Raw genomic sequence first — 20,040 nt, forward strand, 5'->3', positions numbered from 1 at the left:
CTTGTTCCATGAGCTACACCACCTTTAACCAGCTACTGCTCGGAAAGGAAGGCATCTCACACATGTAAGACTAGATTTCATCGTATTTCCATGTTAATGTTGTCATTATTTAATAGTTGGGTTATAGACACAAGCAAGACAATTTTCTTTTCACTCCAGGGAAAGGTCCTTTCTGCTGTCCTATAAACTTGGGACAGTTCAAACATAAATTCAGAAGAATGTTTTTCTCAGTGCTTCTGAAAATAAAGGATTCCAAAGCCAGTTGTCCTCTTTCCTTTTGTTCTTGGCCCAGTATTTCCTTTTTCCTTGGTCTATGCCCACTTTTTTAAGGGAAAATCCTTCTGTATACAATTTGGAAAATAAGTGCAGTGAGGCAATCACTGTGCTGAATTCAGAGCCTATGCTTTACTGAAGACATTTTTGAGTCATCTATGATTTTTCCCTCTTCCCATTTCAGACTCTGAGCCCTTTCTCTCCCATTTTGCCCTTTTATTTGCATGATGTTGTAGTTAAGCCCTGACTGTCAAGTTTGCCCTGACTGTCAATAATCTCCTGAAATGTCATTTTCTTCATATTCTCCCTGAAATTTCAGTTTCTAGACTCATTTAACAGCAATTTCTGTTGCTTCTTCCAAAAGCTGAATGGTGAATCTTTTCCTTTTTTTTTTTTCCTGATGCTCTGTGGAACTCTGGGAAATGTAATACCACGTTACTTGTGTTTGAACAAGACTATCAGGACTGAGTAAGTAATTCACAACTGTCTACTGAAATACCACCCACATACAGGGGTGGTATTCAGACAACTGCAGACAACACGATGTACTGTCCACTGTTCATCTGAGACAAAGGACTCAGATTACTATTGCTGGTAGATCATTCTCAAACATCTTTCGCTTGATACGCATCTCATAATTTCATTTTTTCCTCATGTTTACTGTGTCATGGGGCTTGGAAGAATCTTTTGCAACTAGTCTTTCCCCAGCTAACTGAATGACCTCTTTAGCAAGTCTCATTAGGAGGACAGTTCCAAGTCAGATGTTGGCTGAGAAGATCAGGTAATGAAAAAGGTATGGCAAAGGGAAACCCCAAAACCACAGTGATTTGCAGTCTCTCAAATGAGATTTTTCATGATCTACTGTCTTTAGTGTTTTTACTAGAAGTCTTCCGTTCCTATTCTGTCAATTCTTCTGTAACAGTTATCCTGTCTATTCAAATGTCATTGTTACTTACTGTAAAGGAAAAGGATTTCTATGGCAGCTTGTAGCAATCAGTTTTTCAATCAACTTGATAGAAATTTCATTAATTGCTGTTCTTTAGAACAAGTGATTGTGCAACTAAAGAACATCTTACAAATGAAAAGAAAAAAACTAGCACATGGAACGGGGGGGCAATGTTAGGGAAAGAGAGATAGATGCATGAAGGTAATGCCTAAGCATCTGTTCATGCTATTTAAATATCACCAAAAAATTCAAGTCAGAAAATTCTCAATTTCTAATTACATGATCTAATGAGACTTGGATTAACATGTCAAATATTGGTCTCTTAACTTTGGAGAGGCATTGAAAAATGATTATTTGAAAAAAAACCCAACAAAGACACTAAAAGGTGGAATATAACAATAGTTACAACAGTCCAAATACTGAGAGATGTCTTGGATCTTTTAGGATAGGGTTGAAAAAGTAATTGTAATGAACCTTTCTAAATGCCGGATAGGGAGGAATGGGAGATGAACAGTTTATAGCAATGAAAGGGTTAAAATAATTATAAATCAGAGGGAATTTCTGACCCTGGATATCAGTTTGCTATGGGACTGTTGTACTATCTTCTTGGCAGTTGGCACAATCATTGCATTATGATCTTTCCCTACAGAGCTTATTGAGTAGAGCATGCAGAGAAAGAGGGTATTAGAACTGCCTTCTATTCATCACTTCTAGGAACATTTTAATTTTTTCTCTAGAAAGCTCTTAGAAGTTATATAATCTGAAGTTAATGCCTTTTCAGGAGAGATGATGTTCCTTGGTTGGAATATAAGAAGAACTTGAAAGGAAGGAAGATGACACATCTATCTGCCAAGATGGACAGGTGGACAGGCTAACAAGATTCATTAAAGAAATCAGATTCAGTTCAAGGATGCAGCAGAAATATAGCCCCTGCACTGTTGCTGGCGATACAGAAAACTGTAGTATTGAAAGTACTTGAATTCCCTCAAAATTATTGGAGGCAAAACGTATAGATGGACAAGGTTTAACTTCCAAGCTATTAAAAAAGCCCTTCAACATGACACTGCATTTTTAATCAATTGTGATATCTACTCACAGGAAAATGGAGTGAAAAAGGTGAATGAAATCTATTTTATGTACTGGAACAGTTGTGTATGTCCTGAGCTCCACAAGAGAACAGCAGAATACACTAACTGACTTTAGAGCCATCCAGAGTGGTACCACCAGCATTGCCCACAGTGATATGGACAGGAGGCACTGACAGCTGGTGCCACAAAATGGCTGGTCTGTTGGAGCTGTTTGCCCTTGAGACCTGGTGGTAATCGTGCTCCATGGACCAGAAGTGCACTTCAAAGTTTTATTACTTTAATTTAAAACTTTAAATAATGTAGGGGCTGTCTCAGTTGTATAAGGTCAACTGATATTGATGGGAAAGGAGTAGATGACTATGACAGAAGTAATCTGAAGAAGAGGGGCACAAAGTCTTGTCCATTAATAACCCATGACTCTGCCATCCTGCCTGCTTCAATGACTGCACATGGACAGCAGGGACAGAACTTCCAACATCCCTCAATACAGCTGAAGGCAGAATTCATTAACAGTACTGTAACGTTTTCTGACCTTCACACAATCAATGATACAGAGGGAAGAAGTTAGTCTCCTGTCTGAGCCCAGTTAACTAATTTACTAACACAATATAATGGATCTGATTTTCTTAGAAGCTCTTTTGGCTTAAGAAACAGCAAAGCATACAAAGAACATGCAGGTACTTCAGAAGACAGTCCCTGAGTATGTTAAGCAGTAATTTCCCAAGGACTGTGCTGGCGATGCACAGGGCCTGTTAAGGATGCCTAGGGATGTAAGTAATGCAGCATTTCCCAATAGCTGCACTTCTTGGACTTGTAGAAATAGAAACTGCTGAGGCAGATTTGTAGTGAAATCATTGCCTTTGTACTATTAGTAGCAAGTGCACGTAAGAGTGTACATTTAGTATTGAGAAAAATGGAACTGGCATGATGCTTCAGACTGCAGTGGACCAGTAGTCAAAGCAGGCCCTGGAGTAAAGCAAGAGTATTTCTATAGCCATGGAAGCTTTATAGTTTTGCCAGACCCACAGCTCAGAAGACATTGTATTTATAGCTCACTTACAGCTGCCCTAACAGAGGTAATTGATACTGTCTCTTTTATCACTGTTCCTGAAGTATGCCATGTGTACCTGCAAATGCCTCGTCAATGGCTTTAAGAAATTTTGGTGTTCCCCATAGCTGAGCCTGCAGAAATTCACAATGCAGGAAATTCCCATGCATCTGTTCTAGTCTCTTTGAAGTTGTCTATGAAGGCTGAAAGTGCAGGGGAGGTCAGAAACATAAGACAAAGTTTTATTAATATTTTGTCAGGGAGGAAAGATAGGAAAGATAAGAAATGAGGCACAGATTATTGCAGAACTTGAAACAGATGTTGAACAGCTGATAAAATCATGTCATTAATATTGAGATCTGAGACATGGACCTGCTGTGCTATGTGTCACATCTTTTAACAAAAAGCTAAAATTTCTGGCATTTATGGGTAACTCTGGAAACATCATCAAAGAAAAGGTAATTTATCACATATGTGATGTGAATTTTTTTGACAGAACACATTCTAGCCCTGAAGAAAGACCTCCACATCAAGATCCATAGCTTACAGTTTGAAAATCAACGTGGCAGGCAGCATGATATAATCCCATCTGAGAAGGACTAATTGAAAAGAGATGGGAAGCAGACCCATGATATTCTCATAGTATCTGGATGTCTGGAGATGTTGTGTTAAGATCCAGATCTCCTGACACTAGCTACTAACATGGAACTTATGTGCAAGAAATAAGGCCAGACACTTTATATGGACTGGTAAACTTCAGACTGGGCACGTAAGTTTCCTCAGCTTGTACCCAAGTACAAGGGAACAACTGTTCAGGAAACTTGACAGTTGTCTCCAACCTAAGTTCTACTGTGATCCTGACAGAAAACAGATTTGCAAACATTTCCTGCTGTTGCATACTGTGTGAATCTCACTTAATGAAAAATAAAGCTAAACGTGATTAAAGAGGACTAATCTGTTCAGTATGCACCCTTAATGAAATACAATACACAACTCAAGGGAATTTTTGTTCTCAAAATGAAATTAGAGTTGTGAATTTCTGAGACTTTCAAAAGATACTTTATATGTCATAAGTACTCCCAAAATGATTAGTTTTAAGTGTCAAAGCTCCCATGAAGCACACAGGAGATTTCTCTCAATTCTTTCTCCCTGCAGGACACCCAAAATAACATATTTTTGTATTTGTCTAATATTTCTTCTTTTAGAGAATTACTTCAAAAAAAGTGGATTTGGGGTGTGCAGTATTACAGTCAGTACAACTGTAGTTCTGACGTCATGGCAATGATCTTAAGTAACACTCTAGGCTTTTGATTTTCATTTTCAATTTTCCCATGTCACTACAGCAGGAGACAGAAAATATAAATAATTTCTTGACATGAATGATGCATTAGTATGCTATTAACTAATTTGAAGTATAGAAATCTCATGGGTAGACAAAAGAGCTCTATATTTTGAACCAAAGTATCAGGGGTAGACTTTTGGGTGAGAGTAAATAAGTTTACATTTGAATCCATTAAAATGATTATGAGAAGAAGAAAAAAAATAAAATTTGGCTCTGAGTTGGAGTATTACTCAGACTATTCCACCCCCAGAGCAAGGTCTGACTAACCAAGATTTTCAAAACAAATACATGCTTAGTGCTTATGTCAGTTTTTACTAGGCTACAGCTATGCTTCTAGGCAGGTTAGTGGAAAAATTCCACAAATTGCAACTTGTATGCTAAATAAGTACGTAAACAATGCTTTTCATCTCTTACACTTAGAGGAGCTGAGTTTGTGAATGAAAACCACATTTTACAAAGCCTCCCATCTCTCCAGAGGGAGAATTTTACCTTTTGAATCTGAAAATAAAGGTAAGGGTTTTTCTGCTCTAATTAAAGCTCCAAGGAGAAAGAAGAAGCATGTTCCTGATTTAACTGAGGAAATCAGTGAGGGTTTTTTTTTTCAAGATGGAATTTATTCCAACAAACTAAACTTACTAATACTTCAAATTTTGCAGAAAATCCTGACATCTCAAGGACTGATTCCAACCTCCACTCTCTTTGCTGTGGCTTGATTTACATCATTTTGCACAAATGGATTGGGATCTGGTCATGGGACTTGCATTTGTGCACAGCTCCCCATCTCTAAAACATAAGCTGATTCTTTTCAGGACGTGACATTACCTTTTAAGACATTATAACCCTTAAAAAGAAAACCCCAGACTGCATTTTCAAAAATGTTTTGGTGATATATTTTATGTCACAGAATCATAGTTTTGGGTCAGAAGGTACCTTAAAGATCCTCTAATTCCAACTCATCTGCCAAGGGCAGGGACACCTTGCACTAGACAGATTGCTCAGAGCTCCATCCAACATGACTTTGGACAATTCCGGGGATGGGGCAAACAAAACTTCATGGGTTAACCTGTTCCTGAAAAGTGCCTCACAAACCTCAGAGTAAATAATTTCTTTTCACTATCTAATCTAAACCTACTTGTTTTTCAGTTTAAAACCATTGCCCCTTGTCTCAGCACTAGATGCTCATGCAAAAAAAAAACCCCTTCCAGCTCTCTTGTAGGCTACATCAAGTGTTGGAAAGCTGGAACAAGTTGTCCCTGTAACCTTCATTTCTGCATACTGAACAAGCCTGTGAACTTGCTGGAGAAGCACTCAGCTTCATCATCAATCATTGATAAAATGTTAAACAGGACTGGCCCCAGTATTGAATCCTGAGGTACATCATTACTGACTTGTCTCCAACCAGACTTGTGCTGGTGATTGCAACCTTCTGTGTCAGCCCATTCAGACAGGTTTCAATTTGCCTCACTGTGCAATTCTTTAACCTGTATTTTTTAGTTGTTTTGTGGGGATGTTATGGGAGAGTGTCAAAAACCTTACCACTAAAGTCAAATTAGACCACATGACCTCTTTGAAATTCTGAATTTTCAGATTAAAAGCAAAATTCACACTTTCAAAAATTACTGTAAAGAAGCAAACAAAGAGGGGAATGAAAAATTTATGGAAGATCCAGGATTTGTTTTTAGCTATGATTGTAAACAAGACAGCTCACTGTTTGCCTTACTGTTAGTGGACAGACCACGTATTTCTGCATTTGGCAGTGCCTTTTCTAGAATGAGACCCAAAAGCATTTTCCTCCAAAGAAACCTCGTAATTCTTGATTAAATGTAGGATACATTTAATACAAGGAAAGCATCACAATCTGCATGCTGGCTGGTTGTCTTTGGTGGGACCAGACATGTTCTGAGGATGTCCACCTCCTTGGCATACATGTATTATGCAGACACCTATAGGGCCTGTATCTGATGATCACAGCTGTTGGACCTGTTTATGTGTTCTCATCCTCACTGGCAGACACTTGGGGCCACAATATATTCAACTCTACAGCACTTCAGCTGATCCATAATGAATGTCTTTTTAGTTTACAAGTTAAGGGGATGCAATTAGCTCACCATGAGAGAAAAATATTGTCATGTTATTGTGCCTTTGCTGAAGGTTAAGTGTGTGCACCAGAGACAATTACAATGGCTCATTTGCTACATAACTCTAACTAGACTGTGATGCTGAGACCAAAGGTGTCTAGGAAGTTTTGATGCCTTTTGTATATTTATGTCATGTCAAAATACTAGATTTTGGTTACAGGTAACAGTTTTGTGCATGAATCACCAAGACAAAATTGAACATGATGTACGAGATGGTTATATGGTCACTCAAAGGTACCTGCATGGGCTGGCGAATTTGTCTGAGAAAAATCTTGTGGAATTCAACAAAAAAAAAAATGCAGAGCTCTACATTTGGGCAGGAATATTGCAGGGAACCAGTGCATGATGGAGGCTGATTGGCTGGAACAGCTCTGCAGAGAAGGATGTGGGAGTCCTGGCAGACAGCAAGCTGACCATGAGACAGTAAGATCTCACAGCAAAGCTGGCCAACAGATTCCTGGGCAACACTATGACAAGCACTCATAGGGGGAAGTGATGTCTCTAAACACAACACCTGTGAGGCCACACCTGGAGTACTGGGTCTAGTTCTGGGTTCCCCAGTAGAAGAAAGAGATGGATTTACTGGACTTAGTCCAGCAAAGGGACTAAACCAACTATGATGAGGGTTTTGGAGCATCTCTCACATGAGGACAGCTGGGAGAGCAGGGACTGTTCAGTCTGGAGAGGAGAATGCTCAGAGTGACCTTCGTCATGTGTATAAATTGCTGATGGGTGGGAATGAGTACAGAGCCAAGCTCTTAGCAGTGGTGCCCAGAATTCTACAAGACATGAGGCAATAGTCAAAAATTTAAAAACCCATGAGATTTAATCTGAACACAAAGACACTGCTTTGGCTATGTGTTGATTTGACACAGCCCAGATTTTTAGGTAACGGGGAAGGCTGCAGAAGTAGGCCTCTGTAAGAAGCTGCTAGAAGCTTCCACCATGCCCGACAGAGGCAATCTCTGATGGCTCTGAAGATGGACATGCTGTGGCACAATTACAGCGGCTGGTAACACCTCAGCGATGACATATTTAAGAAGAAAAGCAAACCAGCATGTGCACAGTTTTTTCCAGTGGTGGCGATGAGCTGTAGCCGCCGCCATCTCGACATGGCCCATGGCAGGCCTTGCTGCCTGGCTGCCCCTAGGCAGCCACGCTGTGGGCAGAAGGGCAGAGGTGGTGGTGGCTTTCCCTTCCCAGATCCTGCATGAAGAGAGACATTAAATAGCGCCAGCGCCGCGGCAGCCATCATCACCCGTGCCATGGTGGCGAGGTCACCCGGCCGGCAGCGGAAACACGACGAGTGACTCCCCAAAGTGGAACCTGGATGAGATCAACCTCTCAGCACCGTGGGATCCTGCAGGAATCTTTGTATTGGTAGAACTTGTTGACAATGGTCCCCGCACAGAGCAGTTTTTCTTCTAATCAGAGAAGAGGAGGAAGTGAGGACATGTGAGAGAAAACAACATGGTGGCATCAAGGTCAGTGATGCCTTGAGGGGAAGGAGGTGCTCCAAGTGTCAGACGTGAGATGAGGACTGTGGTGAAACAAAGGGTCCCCCTGTAATGCATGAAGTCCATGGGGGATGCAGAGATCCACTCGCAGCCAGTGGAAAAAGTGCTCACGCTGGAGTGGGTGGATGCTGGAGGGGGCTGTGATCCATGGGAGACCCGAATAAAGAGGGAGGGCCCCTGCTTCCAGAGAAGGAGAGAGAGAGCCCTTACTTCCAAACTAGAGCAGCCTATCCTTAAGAGGACTGCATCCTGTGGACGAGTGACCCACGCCACAGCAGTTTTGGGAAGACCGCCTGTGGGAGGGACCCCACGGCAAGGCAGAGAAAAGATTTCTCTCCCTGAGCAAACAGAAAATCTCAGGTGATGAACTGACCAAAACCCCCACTCCCTGTCTTCCTGCACTGTCAGTGGGAAGGAGGGAGGGGAAAAGGTGTTTTAAAGGTTTGTTTTACTTTTCCTTATCCTCTTCTGACTCTGTTAATAATAAATTTATCTTATACCTTTAAATTTGAGCCTGGTTTGCCCTTAGAGTATTTTTCTCCCAGTCCTTATCTCAACTCATAAGCCCTTCGTTAATTTTTTTTTCCCTCTCCTCTGCCCAACTACAATAGAAGAAGGTGAGTGAATGATTTTGTGGCTGTCTGGTGTTTACCCAGTATCAAACCATGACACCCTGCATGGGCATTGGATTAGATAGTTTCAAGAGATCCCTTCCAATCTCAATCATTCTATATGACTCTGTGTAAAAGAAGAAAAATTACTAGTATGCTTCATAATCATCCACAGGTTTACTTGTTCAATTCACATGTGCATTTCTGATGCTTGGAAGGTTAACATACCTATTTTAAAAGAGGGAATATCTCATCAATATCCTGAGCATGGATATGGGTGAATAGCATCACACACGAATCATGCACAGACATTTGTTCATTTGCAAAGCCCTACATACTCTATCGAAGTAGCTTCTGTTTTTATCTATCTTGTTCCTTTTCCCTTGCCTAAAATTCTAATACAGAAGTGTAGAAAAAATATGTCCTTACTTGCTGAGGAAATTGGATATGCCAAGGTCAGAATCAGAGCATCTCATTCTCACCATGATATGCTCTGATTCTGACCTTGGCATATCCAATTATACAGTCATTTCTGTATTTGACTGTAATCTGCAATCTGTAAAATCCAAGCTTGTGTTAGTAGTTACAAGTGCAGTTTACTCATGCTGGAACATTATACATTAAGCAAGCACAATATTTTTTAACAGGATGATTCTTGTTTCCCGTGTAAGTACTGGACAGATAGATTTAAAAATAATTAATTTCATGATTATTTTAATGATCCAATTTATTTCTGAATACATGAGCCCAACTTCACTCACAAATAAAACCTTGTTCAAAAAAAGAAATGTCTTAGTCTTATCTTGGCAGCTTTTCCTGGATAGCCTGACACAGATTAAGGTTCTCCTCACCTTTACACACTAACAATTGTTTAACCTCCCTTCATTCCTTTGGACATAACCCTTGAATATTTTGTGACATCATTTCTCACTCTGCTTTTGGCAGCTTTCCATTCTGGATCTTCCATTTCAATTCTAACACTGGGCTCCTCCCACCCTACATTACAGATATTAATATCTAGACATGACTATGTTGTCAAAACAGAAATTCTGTGGAGATGAAAAGGGACCAATGTGTCTTGATTCACTGCAAGAAGCTGAAAGAAAATAGTCACAATCCTTGCACCCTCAGTAAAGACTTAAAGAATAAGGAGAAGTTTTCTTGGCTTTCCCTTTTTTGAAAAAAGTTATTTCTAAGGAAAGGCTATTTGACGTTCAGTTCTGTCTCCTTGCTTTGGGCTTTTTCTCTGTGGGTGAACTGTTAGCAAATTCTAGCATTTAGGGCAGGGTTCCAGTCAACACCTTGCTTTCTTTTCCCAGAAGATGGAAGCTTTGCTTCTCTCTTCCCTCTTCCCTTCCTGGCCACACAGTCTCCCAAGCACTTGCTTGGTTCAAAGGAGTTTTCAGTTTTGGGGAAGTACAAGTGGACTCGCAGAAGGGTTCAGTGAATGCTAGAGCTCATGCAAGGTACCTCAGGGAAGTTTGCTGAGACCAGGGAAGTATAGGTCATGAATGTCCTCTTTTTGTGACAGAAGGCAATGAGATCAGCTCTCCCTTGCTTGTGAAATGGCATCATGAGACTGCTTATAACAGTTAACTCTACCTCAGAACATGCAGTTGGCAGCTTTGTGCTTGCAATGTGCTTAACCTACTTCTGAAAATAGGGAGAGGGAGATATAAGAATCTATAGGTTTGCAAAGTTATTAGCTCACAGCTCTAAATAATGTCATAGATAATAGTGGTAATCTTTTCAAATCTTTTTCATTCTCATTATATAAAGAAATAATTTAATCTAAAGATATGAAATCTCTATTTCTCAGTATAGAGTTCCATCAAGTTGTTTTTAGGGGTTATTTCCTTTAGAAAGAAAGCTAACCCACAATGATAGTCCCATAAGCTAACAGTACATTTTCAGTCATACCTGTGATCATACTCGATATGATTAATGGCAGAATGATGAGTTTAAGCATTCTCATCAGCAATTCCCCAGGAAATGCAAAGTAGACCTTATCCAAGTTAGAAAGATTGCCATATTCCCGCACCAGCACGCCAATCCCAATACCTAAAAGGGACATAAAAATGTTACACAAATTAGTTGTAGTTTATAATAGAAACACGTGAGACAAGGAGAAAAAAATAGCAGAATAAAACCAGTAAGAAATAAACATATTTTCACAACTATGGTACAACTTCTAAATCAGGTAAGATCAGATATTTCCTTTTCTAATGATAAGCAAAGGAATAACACATAATTCTGAAGCAGGATGTCTTTAGGTATGTCTTTGGAAAAATCTGATAGGTGCTCTGATTATCAGTCCAGTCCAGAATTTACTTTTTTACCCACCTTCTTTGGTTCTAGAAGACCCATAACTGGGATTAAAAAAATCAATAGACTATATAAACAGTACCAACCACTAAAGAGAGATGGTGACATAAACACTTCAGATGATTTCTATTGGTGAAAATAAGCCTACCCAGAAGCAACACTTTCAGTAATTGCTGCTCTACATAATTAGGAAGGAGTGTGACTGTAATCACTAAATTAATTTAATAACTTCCAGGAAACAGAACAACAAAAATACACTCTGCTCATTTCCCACTCATTTCACAACACAACTGGCCTACAAATACCAGACTATAAATTCAACCAGTGATTGAGCCATGGCACAAGGAGCCTTTATACATCCTCTTATCTTTGGATTACATGAATTATCAGATAGTTCCCACTTCTGAGACAAATCACAGATAAGTGTTATAAAAAAAGCAAAAATTCATGGGCCAAAAGACAAAATTCTTCAGTTTGACAGGCAATAGCTTTATTTTCCATTCCAAGATGATTTTCAAATTAAAATGACTGTTACAGAAAATGTGTTGATCAGTGTCTGAAAAGCACTAGAACTGTTGTTTCACATAGAAGCTTGGTAATGCTTCAGTCCTGAATAAAAAGAGATCAAGAGATGCAGTTTCTAACTAGATCCAATGAAAGAACAAGTCAAAACTCTTCATCATCAAAATCAAGCTACATAAAAATTTAAAAAAACACATTAATAACAAAGTATTTCCTGTTAATAGAGATGGAAAATTAATCAGACAACCTTCCAAGAAAATGAGCTGCTCTAGTCAACTATTAAGGTTTCTGATCAAGATGTAATCTCTGCCAGTGAATACAGACAGTTTGAATTCCTTGGAGCAATCTTGAATCTTAACAGCCTTGAAGATTTTTGCATATTATGCCAATAACCTTGATTAAATAATGATAAGACACAATGATATCTATTTCTCATCTAGGGACTGAATTAGATGGGTTGAAAATATTTACTCTGCACTTTTAGATTAGCCCAAGTAAGATAAAATTCCATTTGTAAAATGGTTACATGAATTGAAGTTAGTTGCTATGGCTTTGATCCTGAAAGCACTAGAGTAAATAGCTGAATCTAACCATACAGGTAATTTCCATGTCTTCAGACAATTCATGTAACTTAGGGTAGACATTTGCTTAAATTGCAGCAAGACAGAACTGCACTTTTATGGCAAGTTGTGTAATGCCACTTCACTTTTAACAGGTATGACTACAACATGTTCTAACCCTCTGCTTTTCACTCTATATGACTGTCATATTTGACCAGATGGAATTCTGATCATTGTATATTCAGCTGGATTGCTAGCAGGTACAAAGATTCATCCTTGTTTTAATTCTTGAGGGTTCTGTTTTCCACTTCTTTAGATTTCACTACAAAAACTTCCCACATGCTCTCAAAATTATAGCAGGGTTTCCTTAAGATTTTCCATCTATATACTTATACCTGTTCTGTTTGATTTTTTTTCTGAGGATATTATTTATCTAATGACAATAGCTGAGAACAGAGTTTCAACAATCTCTTGAAATTATATTATTGCTCTCAATTCCTTATTCATGCAATTTCTTTACCAGATAGTGCACTTATTGCCATATTAACTTGTGTAGTATGCCAAACTACAGTAAAATGCAGCTACTTTCTAACTGCAGTTAGCATCTAGCATATGCTGCTTGAATATATCATGGGAATAGAAGAAATTTTATTTTGAAACAGTAACGAGAGAAGATTAGAAATTCAGCAGAATAAACTTGCTGTTGTACAGGAAATGGACATATGTAGAACTTTTTGATCCTCATCTAAATAACCAAGTTTAACTTGGAAATTTCTTCTGGGAATTATAACACAGAAAAAGAAGTGTGGTTCAGCATAAACACATTTCACATGGTAACAACTGCTTTTAACATCACATTGATTATAGCAGCCCTAAGTAGAGACAAAGTGTTATAAAAATTTCAGTTTCTCTAGAGGAATGCTACTGATAACTCCATTATTTCTGAAATTATAATCAACAATTACTTTTAACAACCTTAAAATACACTATAGTCTTCAAAGCTGCATCTATATATTAGGATTACTACCTTCTAATTTTTAATTTTTATTCTTATTTTAATTCTAATTTTTAATTATTTTTTAGTTTATGGAATAATTTGCTTCTACTTTTTCAAGAGCAAAATGTCATTTTTCCTACTTGCTCTCTTCATCTTTCCTGGAGGAGTTTCAACTACTCCACCTTTTTTCTCGTCCATGATAATTTGGTTTTATTTCTTTACCATCTCTTCTTTTTGCTTTTCCTTCTTGTCCACATGGCTAAGTTAGGTTATTATTTTTACTACAGGACAAATCCTTTACTTGCAGCTCAATGACACATTCTGCTTAAGCTCCAGATTTCTGCAGTATTGGGCAGATGCGAAGAATGATTGTGAAATAAATGGTACAATCCCATATCTTTATTTTAAATTTTTAAGGAAAATATATCCTTGTAACTGTGCATAGTACAGCACAAGCTGTATAGCATGGTGTCTACATTTCCTCTCCCAGCAGCCACCCTTTTCAGCAAGGTGCAGTCTGGGTCCCTGAGACTGCGATACACAATGAAGGCCACAGGACAATTCTTCTGTCTGAACCCAAATGAAACAACACATGCCCTAAGTCCTTGCTACTATTCTCCCAGGTAGCACATAAGGCTTTTTATAAGCTTGGTAACAGACAGAAAATCCTTCAAAGAAAGGGTGCAAATACAGACGAGGCAAGTGAGGGATGAGGATGAGAAGAACAAGAGAAGAAAAACAGAGCAGAAGAAAATCACTGAATATAAGCACACCAAGTGAAACCCATTGGCACCCAACTTTCAGGGAGTCCCAGCTTAAAAAGCCAGAGGGAATGCATGTTTCCTCTCTATAGGATGAGCCATTTTTCATTGTGTTACCCAGAAAAAGGGCAGCAGAAAGTGCTGCAAGGAGTTACCTAGCACCTGCAACTGGCTCACCTGTATGTAGCACTAGATCCATTACATCTGCCAAGCCTGAGGCTTTACAGGACCTAGGAGATGATGGCTGTGCGTAATAACGTGGCAGAACCAGTCCTGCCTGTGTATGTATGTTCAGTGAGTCCACCACAGAAATTAGGTAAAATGTGTCTTGGGAGACCATTATGTTGAGGTTTCTGTCTATCTGCAAAATAGTTTCTGTGACATCTGGGCATCTGGTGAACAGTAATTTATTGCAATCTGATCTTCATCTGGAGTGTTTCTTTGCATATTGCTATTCTTTCTGAAATGTTATCTAAGGAAAAAGGAAATTCTTTGTATGGGAATGATTATAGGGCTACTACATTTTTCTTCTTGTACCTTGCTGCAGTTCATGACACAGATTTGGAAATGAGTAAAAAACCTATACACACTCTGTTCAAAACATTGGCATAGTCTCCATGCTAAGTTATACTAGCACACATGGGGTGTGTCATAGATTGTCCTACAGCTATTGTAAACTTGTAAAAATGTGCTGGCCATTCAGAAGTCCCCCAAGAAACCCATCATGGACACATTTACAATTTTTCAGGAAGTGATAGATAAACCCTGAACCCTTTTTTGTGATGTCAACAAAATACAGATTTTGAATTTGAAAACTCAGAAACCCTGAGTATCTGAATTTGTTCAGGATATGCAGTATGACATTACTGTACTTATTTGCTTTACATCATGACTATTATGAGTTAGTTGCTCTTCAGAACCTGATTACTTCCCTGATAAGCATATGGTAAGATAGCACGCCTCTTTACTTTCTTTACATTCACAGGTAGAACAATACACAATTTAGAAACAGATAACCTAAGTAAGTCCACACATAGACATGCCCGCTTCTGTTTCTCTCTGAAAGAGAATATAAAACAGAAAAAAAAAATTTATTTAACAGATGGGACTCCCTCATGTTATTTACATTCATGGATGAGAACACTGGTTTGGGATGCACAGTTTCTATTGACAAGAAGTTCTCCATCAGTGTGCATGACACTGAAAAAACAACATATCACCTTCACCTCCCACTGACTTTATTATGTGAATGATCCTTAGGAATGAACCATAAAGGCAATGAGAAAAGGAATCCAGCATATATTTTTGTAAAACTAATAATCTGTTTTGTAAAATTATCTGTTCTGTAGTACATGTAGTGCTCTGAAAAAGAAAAGCCGTGGTATTTATTTTTCCTCTTTTCTTAACATTTCATAAATGGAAACTCATTCTCACTGAAGCAGAGTTAGTGACCCTGGCTGATGCTGATAGACAGTGTGGGAATTATAGGAATTTTGCTTTGACACAGCACTGAAAGAAGAAAAAAAAGTCACATTGTTCAAACCTGGTATTATTTAATTGTAGTGTAGCAATATCTATTGTGCTCATAACTAAATGATTAAGCTCTTCATAATTTCACATTATATGCTGCACGATGTGACAGACTAAAACAATTACTTCTGTCATTTTGGTGAGTCTTAACTGGATTAATCTCACAGCAAATGATCCACGGAACTGAAAAGGCTAGCAAACAAAGTTCACTGACTTGATTTCAAACACAATACAAAATATTCAATATAAAATGTCAAACTGCAGCACAGGCAGGAAGGAGTTTTGCAGTGTGATACATTCTCAGTCCTCTAGTGATATTTTATAAACCAATTTTGTCTGCCCTCTCCATAGAGTTTCTCTTATCACTGGCTGTCTCTTAGTGCGAAGAAATACAGTGCCAACTATAGAACACTAAAAGAGAGAGTGTGGAAGAATATATTACAAAGGCTTATAAACATATTATTTCAGCTCTTTTTGCATTATTTTTAATACTTTCTAATGTTACACATCTTACTGTTTTACACTCTACCTTCCAATAAACATACTGATGTTGATTGAAAAAAGAGGATTCTTGGAAAAACTGCAGGCAACCACTAAAGTATAAGAGTTTCAGGGGTATAATTACATGGCAACTGATCTTAACTCAATGGTTGCCCGTGTTAGCCAAACCACCAGCTTGCTTACAAAGACACGTGAAGAAAAGTTCTCTCAGAAATCTTCCAGAAGAGAGTTTCCATATCAACTCTTGGTTTACTGAAGAATATTTAGTAGCAATGTATAAGAGAATGGCTTGTCCTCTGCCATGGTGAGACCCCCCTGATGCTCTGATTATCCTGTTGAGGGTGCAGTGGTTGTAAACTCCTTCACACAACTAACACATTGTCATCTGACTGCAGTGAGAGAAAAGTGCAGGATGACAGTGACTGCCTGTGATGGACCTTCAGGAATGAAGGCAAGGTGGAATGCTAGCCAGAGGGGGAAAAATCAGCTTCTTCAGTGTGGGTGTACTCCCTTTACTCACAGTAAGTTTGAAGGCTACCGTAAACAGCAAACCCACATAACTCCTGCTACTTTCTGTGCTGCGGGAGCCTGGAACAGGGCTGATAACATAGGGCAGCCTGTAGCAGTCACCACTAACACAGAGCAGCCTCTCTGCTATGCAGCCCTGCACAAGGCACATCTTAGTCAAACCAAGAGCAGTTAGTTCACTCAGCCAGGAAAAGGGAAATAGTGGCTATTTTCCTGTGACTATGTGACCACAGTTCTGCTGAATCTGAACCAGTACTCCCTCCAAACATGCAGAGGGCTAACCAGCTTTTTTATTTAACAATATCTCCTCTTGAACTTTGAATTTCCTCTCCTTTATCCAAACAGTGTGTAGATGAATTCCACTTGCACATATCTTCCAAATATTTTCCATGTGTAGATGAAACTTCCTTCAGAGAAAGCCAAGAAAAACATATACAGGTGAAGGAAGAAGAAAAACCTTTCGACTGTGCTTCATCTAGCTAGAACTCTTGTACAGAATCTACCACTAAAAAATAAACTAAGTGGTACCAGAGATAAGATTTTTTCTTTCACAGTTTTCAACAGCTTGTTGACTTTTTATGTTTGTGAAGTAGTGTGCTTACAACCTTAACGTAACAAATTTATTTATTTTATAAGCAAGGTCATGTCATAAACTAAACAATCTGGGGAAAATTACAATTCTGTCCCAGCAGCTATGTAACCTACATTTCTTTGTGAATTTGGATGTGCCCTGGTGAAAGCACCTGTTCTGTTAGGAAATACTATGTGAAACTCATTAAGGCTTCAGGAAAAGTGAATTCAATGTCGAACACACACACACACACACACACACACACACACACACACACAGAGGAAGGAGGACTATAGGGTAATAAAAAAATGAAGAGCCTACCTTTTGAGAGGAGTTTTGAGAGGAGATGTAAGAGCTTAGTTTGTCTACCATGGATGAATGAGGTAGAAATACAGAAAATGGTTGAATACTAGTGATGGAGTAATATTTTAATTATTGGATGCACAGTGAAACAATACACTTATAGTGGAAATTGTAAGGTTTTCAATTATCAGATTGAAGAATGCAGCTTCCTAGGAGGATTTACAGCATCAAATAGCCTATCCAGCTTTAAGATGGAGCATGACATGTAACAGAATTTTATCTGCAATGGTGCAACCCGAAGCAGCAGAGGCTAGATATGATAACCCACGGGGTATCATTCTATTTCTCCATTCCTGTGCTTTATAGTAAAACTGAAAGGTAACCTGACAACAGGAACTTGTCTTTCTTTTTTGCAGACCTTCCTTATGACCCCTTTCAGATATCACTTCTAAAAACATTACCCTTCTCCTTCATCTCATCCATCTATGATGTGTGATCCTTCTTTAATTATGCAGTCATCCAGACATGCACGGGTCTTAATGCTTCCACAGTGCCTCCAAATGCACTACAATTTATAAAGCAGTGCTTTTCTTTAAGACCCTTTTTCTCAATAATTTCAGAAATTCATGTCTCCCAGTTGTAGCATGTAATGTTTCGCTTACATGGCCTGACACACTACAGTACCATGGGCACCATTACAATGCCACACACAAAAAACCAATAATTTCTCACCCTTCCTTGTAAAAGCCCACTGATTTCCTGTTCTCTTTCCACAATGTTTTGCTTGTTATCCCAAAGTTGTATAAGCACCTTTGTACATGGATAGCCCAAGAGATATTATCTCAGTAGAGCACATCAGGAGAAATGCATCTTTATTTAAGACCCCTAAAACACACAAGAAACTAAATGGTTGGAAGCGGTATAAGAAAGGTGAAAGGCTAGTAACTGGAAATATTGGCCAGACTCTAACCCTTGTTATTGCTTCTTTCATGAGAGAAAAGAACAGTAAACAGGACATTCTGTTCTAGCTCTCCCCTTGCTGGAAGAGCAATGGAATGATTGTGACTGAGATAAACAGATGGAAAGGCAGTTTAGTGGACACTAAAGATAGACAGATAGTAACATGCAGTAACATTGTTATTCTGAAACTAATGCAGACTTCAAAGCATTGAGAAATCAGATATATGACCCAGAAAATTAGCTCTGATTAAGCAAGGCCAGGTTGTTTGCCATTCCAAAAGTATGAAAGGACCACGAAATTTGAAACGCTAACTCCAATAAAGCCCTGATCTTCAGATGTGATACAGATGTGTTCTCACTGCACAAGATAATATTGTGGGACTATAAGCACAAATGCCTTGCACAAATCCTATGGGGCATTTGCTGGGGCATTTGTAGAAAAAAAAAAAAAAAAAAAAAAGGCTTCCAAAGAGTGCAACTGTTGTTTGTGAGTAGTCTCAACCTGAGCATTATCTTTTTTGATGAGGTATATAAGATGAAAGTGTCTTTATGCTTTGTTACTAAAATGTAAATATAAAAGAAAAGAAATTTTTGCAATTACATTGTCGTATCTTCCCTTAAATAATATTGGGAAATTGGACACAGTAAATGTTTTGCTGATACTAATATAGGTGTTCTTGCTTCAAATGTAAAAATAATACTGGTAGACTTTGGCAGTTTGGGGACTTTGCAGAATGTAAATTGACATTAGGCTCACCCTTTCCAAAGACTTAAAAATTCAGCTCTAGTGATAGTTTCACTTCACTCACATAAAGTGAAACGCAGAGACTGTGTTAAAACAACTGATAAAATTGGAAAACTTTACATGTCAGAAGAAGAAATAAAAGATGGTTTTCCTTCACTTCAAAACAGTTCAAAAGAGGCATCATGCTTAACTTCAATTACCTTTGAATTCTTTCATTGGTTGACTTCCTGACTTAAAACATTTTTGATCCTCAGTGGCATGTGAAACTCTCAGATGAAATTATTTGTCATTCTGCATTTACTTTCCATTGTTAAAATTAAATTCAGACATTTCTCAGAATGGCTGTGTTTCATACATTTCTGAAGAGATCCCATCCTATATCAAACTGTTGGCAAGTGTTACAGAGAAACACGGATATAGGAATCATCACTGTCTAGAGAGGCATAAAAAGTCACAAGTGTCATCTATGCTGTTCTGAGGCACAGCAAGAAGAAAACAGTCTTCTTTTAAATTTCCATGCTACCACAGTTGATTCAAGATATCTGATTTTCATTTTTTAAAATAAATTCCAAATTAATAAAATGCTATGCTTCAGAATTCAAGAAAGAAATTGAATGCTTGGCTTACAACTATACTTGTCAGAAACAAAGTAATAATTATTTTGTTTTATAACTTACTGTCCAAAAGAGTTAACAGGTTTTTGGGGTTTAGAGGCTGCAGTCAACATTTGCAAAAAAAACCTCAGGAATATGGTGAGCTCCCTGGATTCAGATG

General features: G+C 38.4%; 1 protein-coding gene across 1 annotated transcript in view; it reads right to left on the reverse strand.

Moving 5' to 3' along the window:
- Positions 1-20,040, reverse strand: part of SLC1A1 (solute carrier family 1 member 1) — a 50,511-nt gene that overhangs the window by 25,826 nt on the left and 4,645 nt on the right. Inside the window, exon 2 of the mRNA XM_038123393.1 lies at positions 10,884-11,024. Coding sequence (XP_037979321.1) covers positions 10,884-11,024 — 141 coding nt within the window. The remainder of the gene's footprint in view (positions 1-10,883; positions 11,025-20,040) is intronic.

The sequence above is a fragment of the Motacilla alba genome, chromosome Z (assembly GCF_015832195.1).
Source record: "Motacilla alba alba isolate MOTALB_02 chromosome Z, Motacilla_alba_V1.0_pri, whole genome shotgun sequence".
Lineage (NCBI taxonomy): Eukaryota > Metazoa > Chordata > Aves > Passeriformes > Motacillidae > Motacilla > Motacilla alba.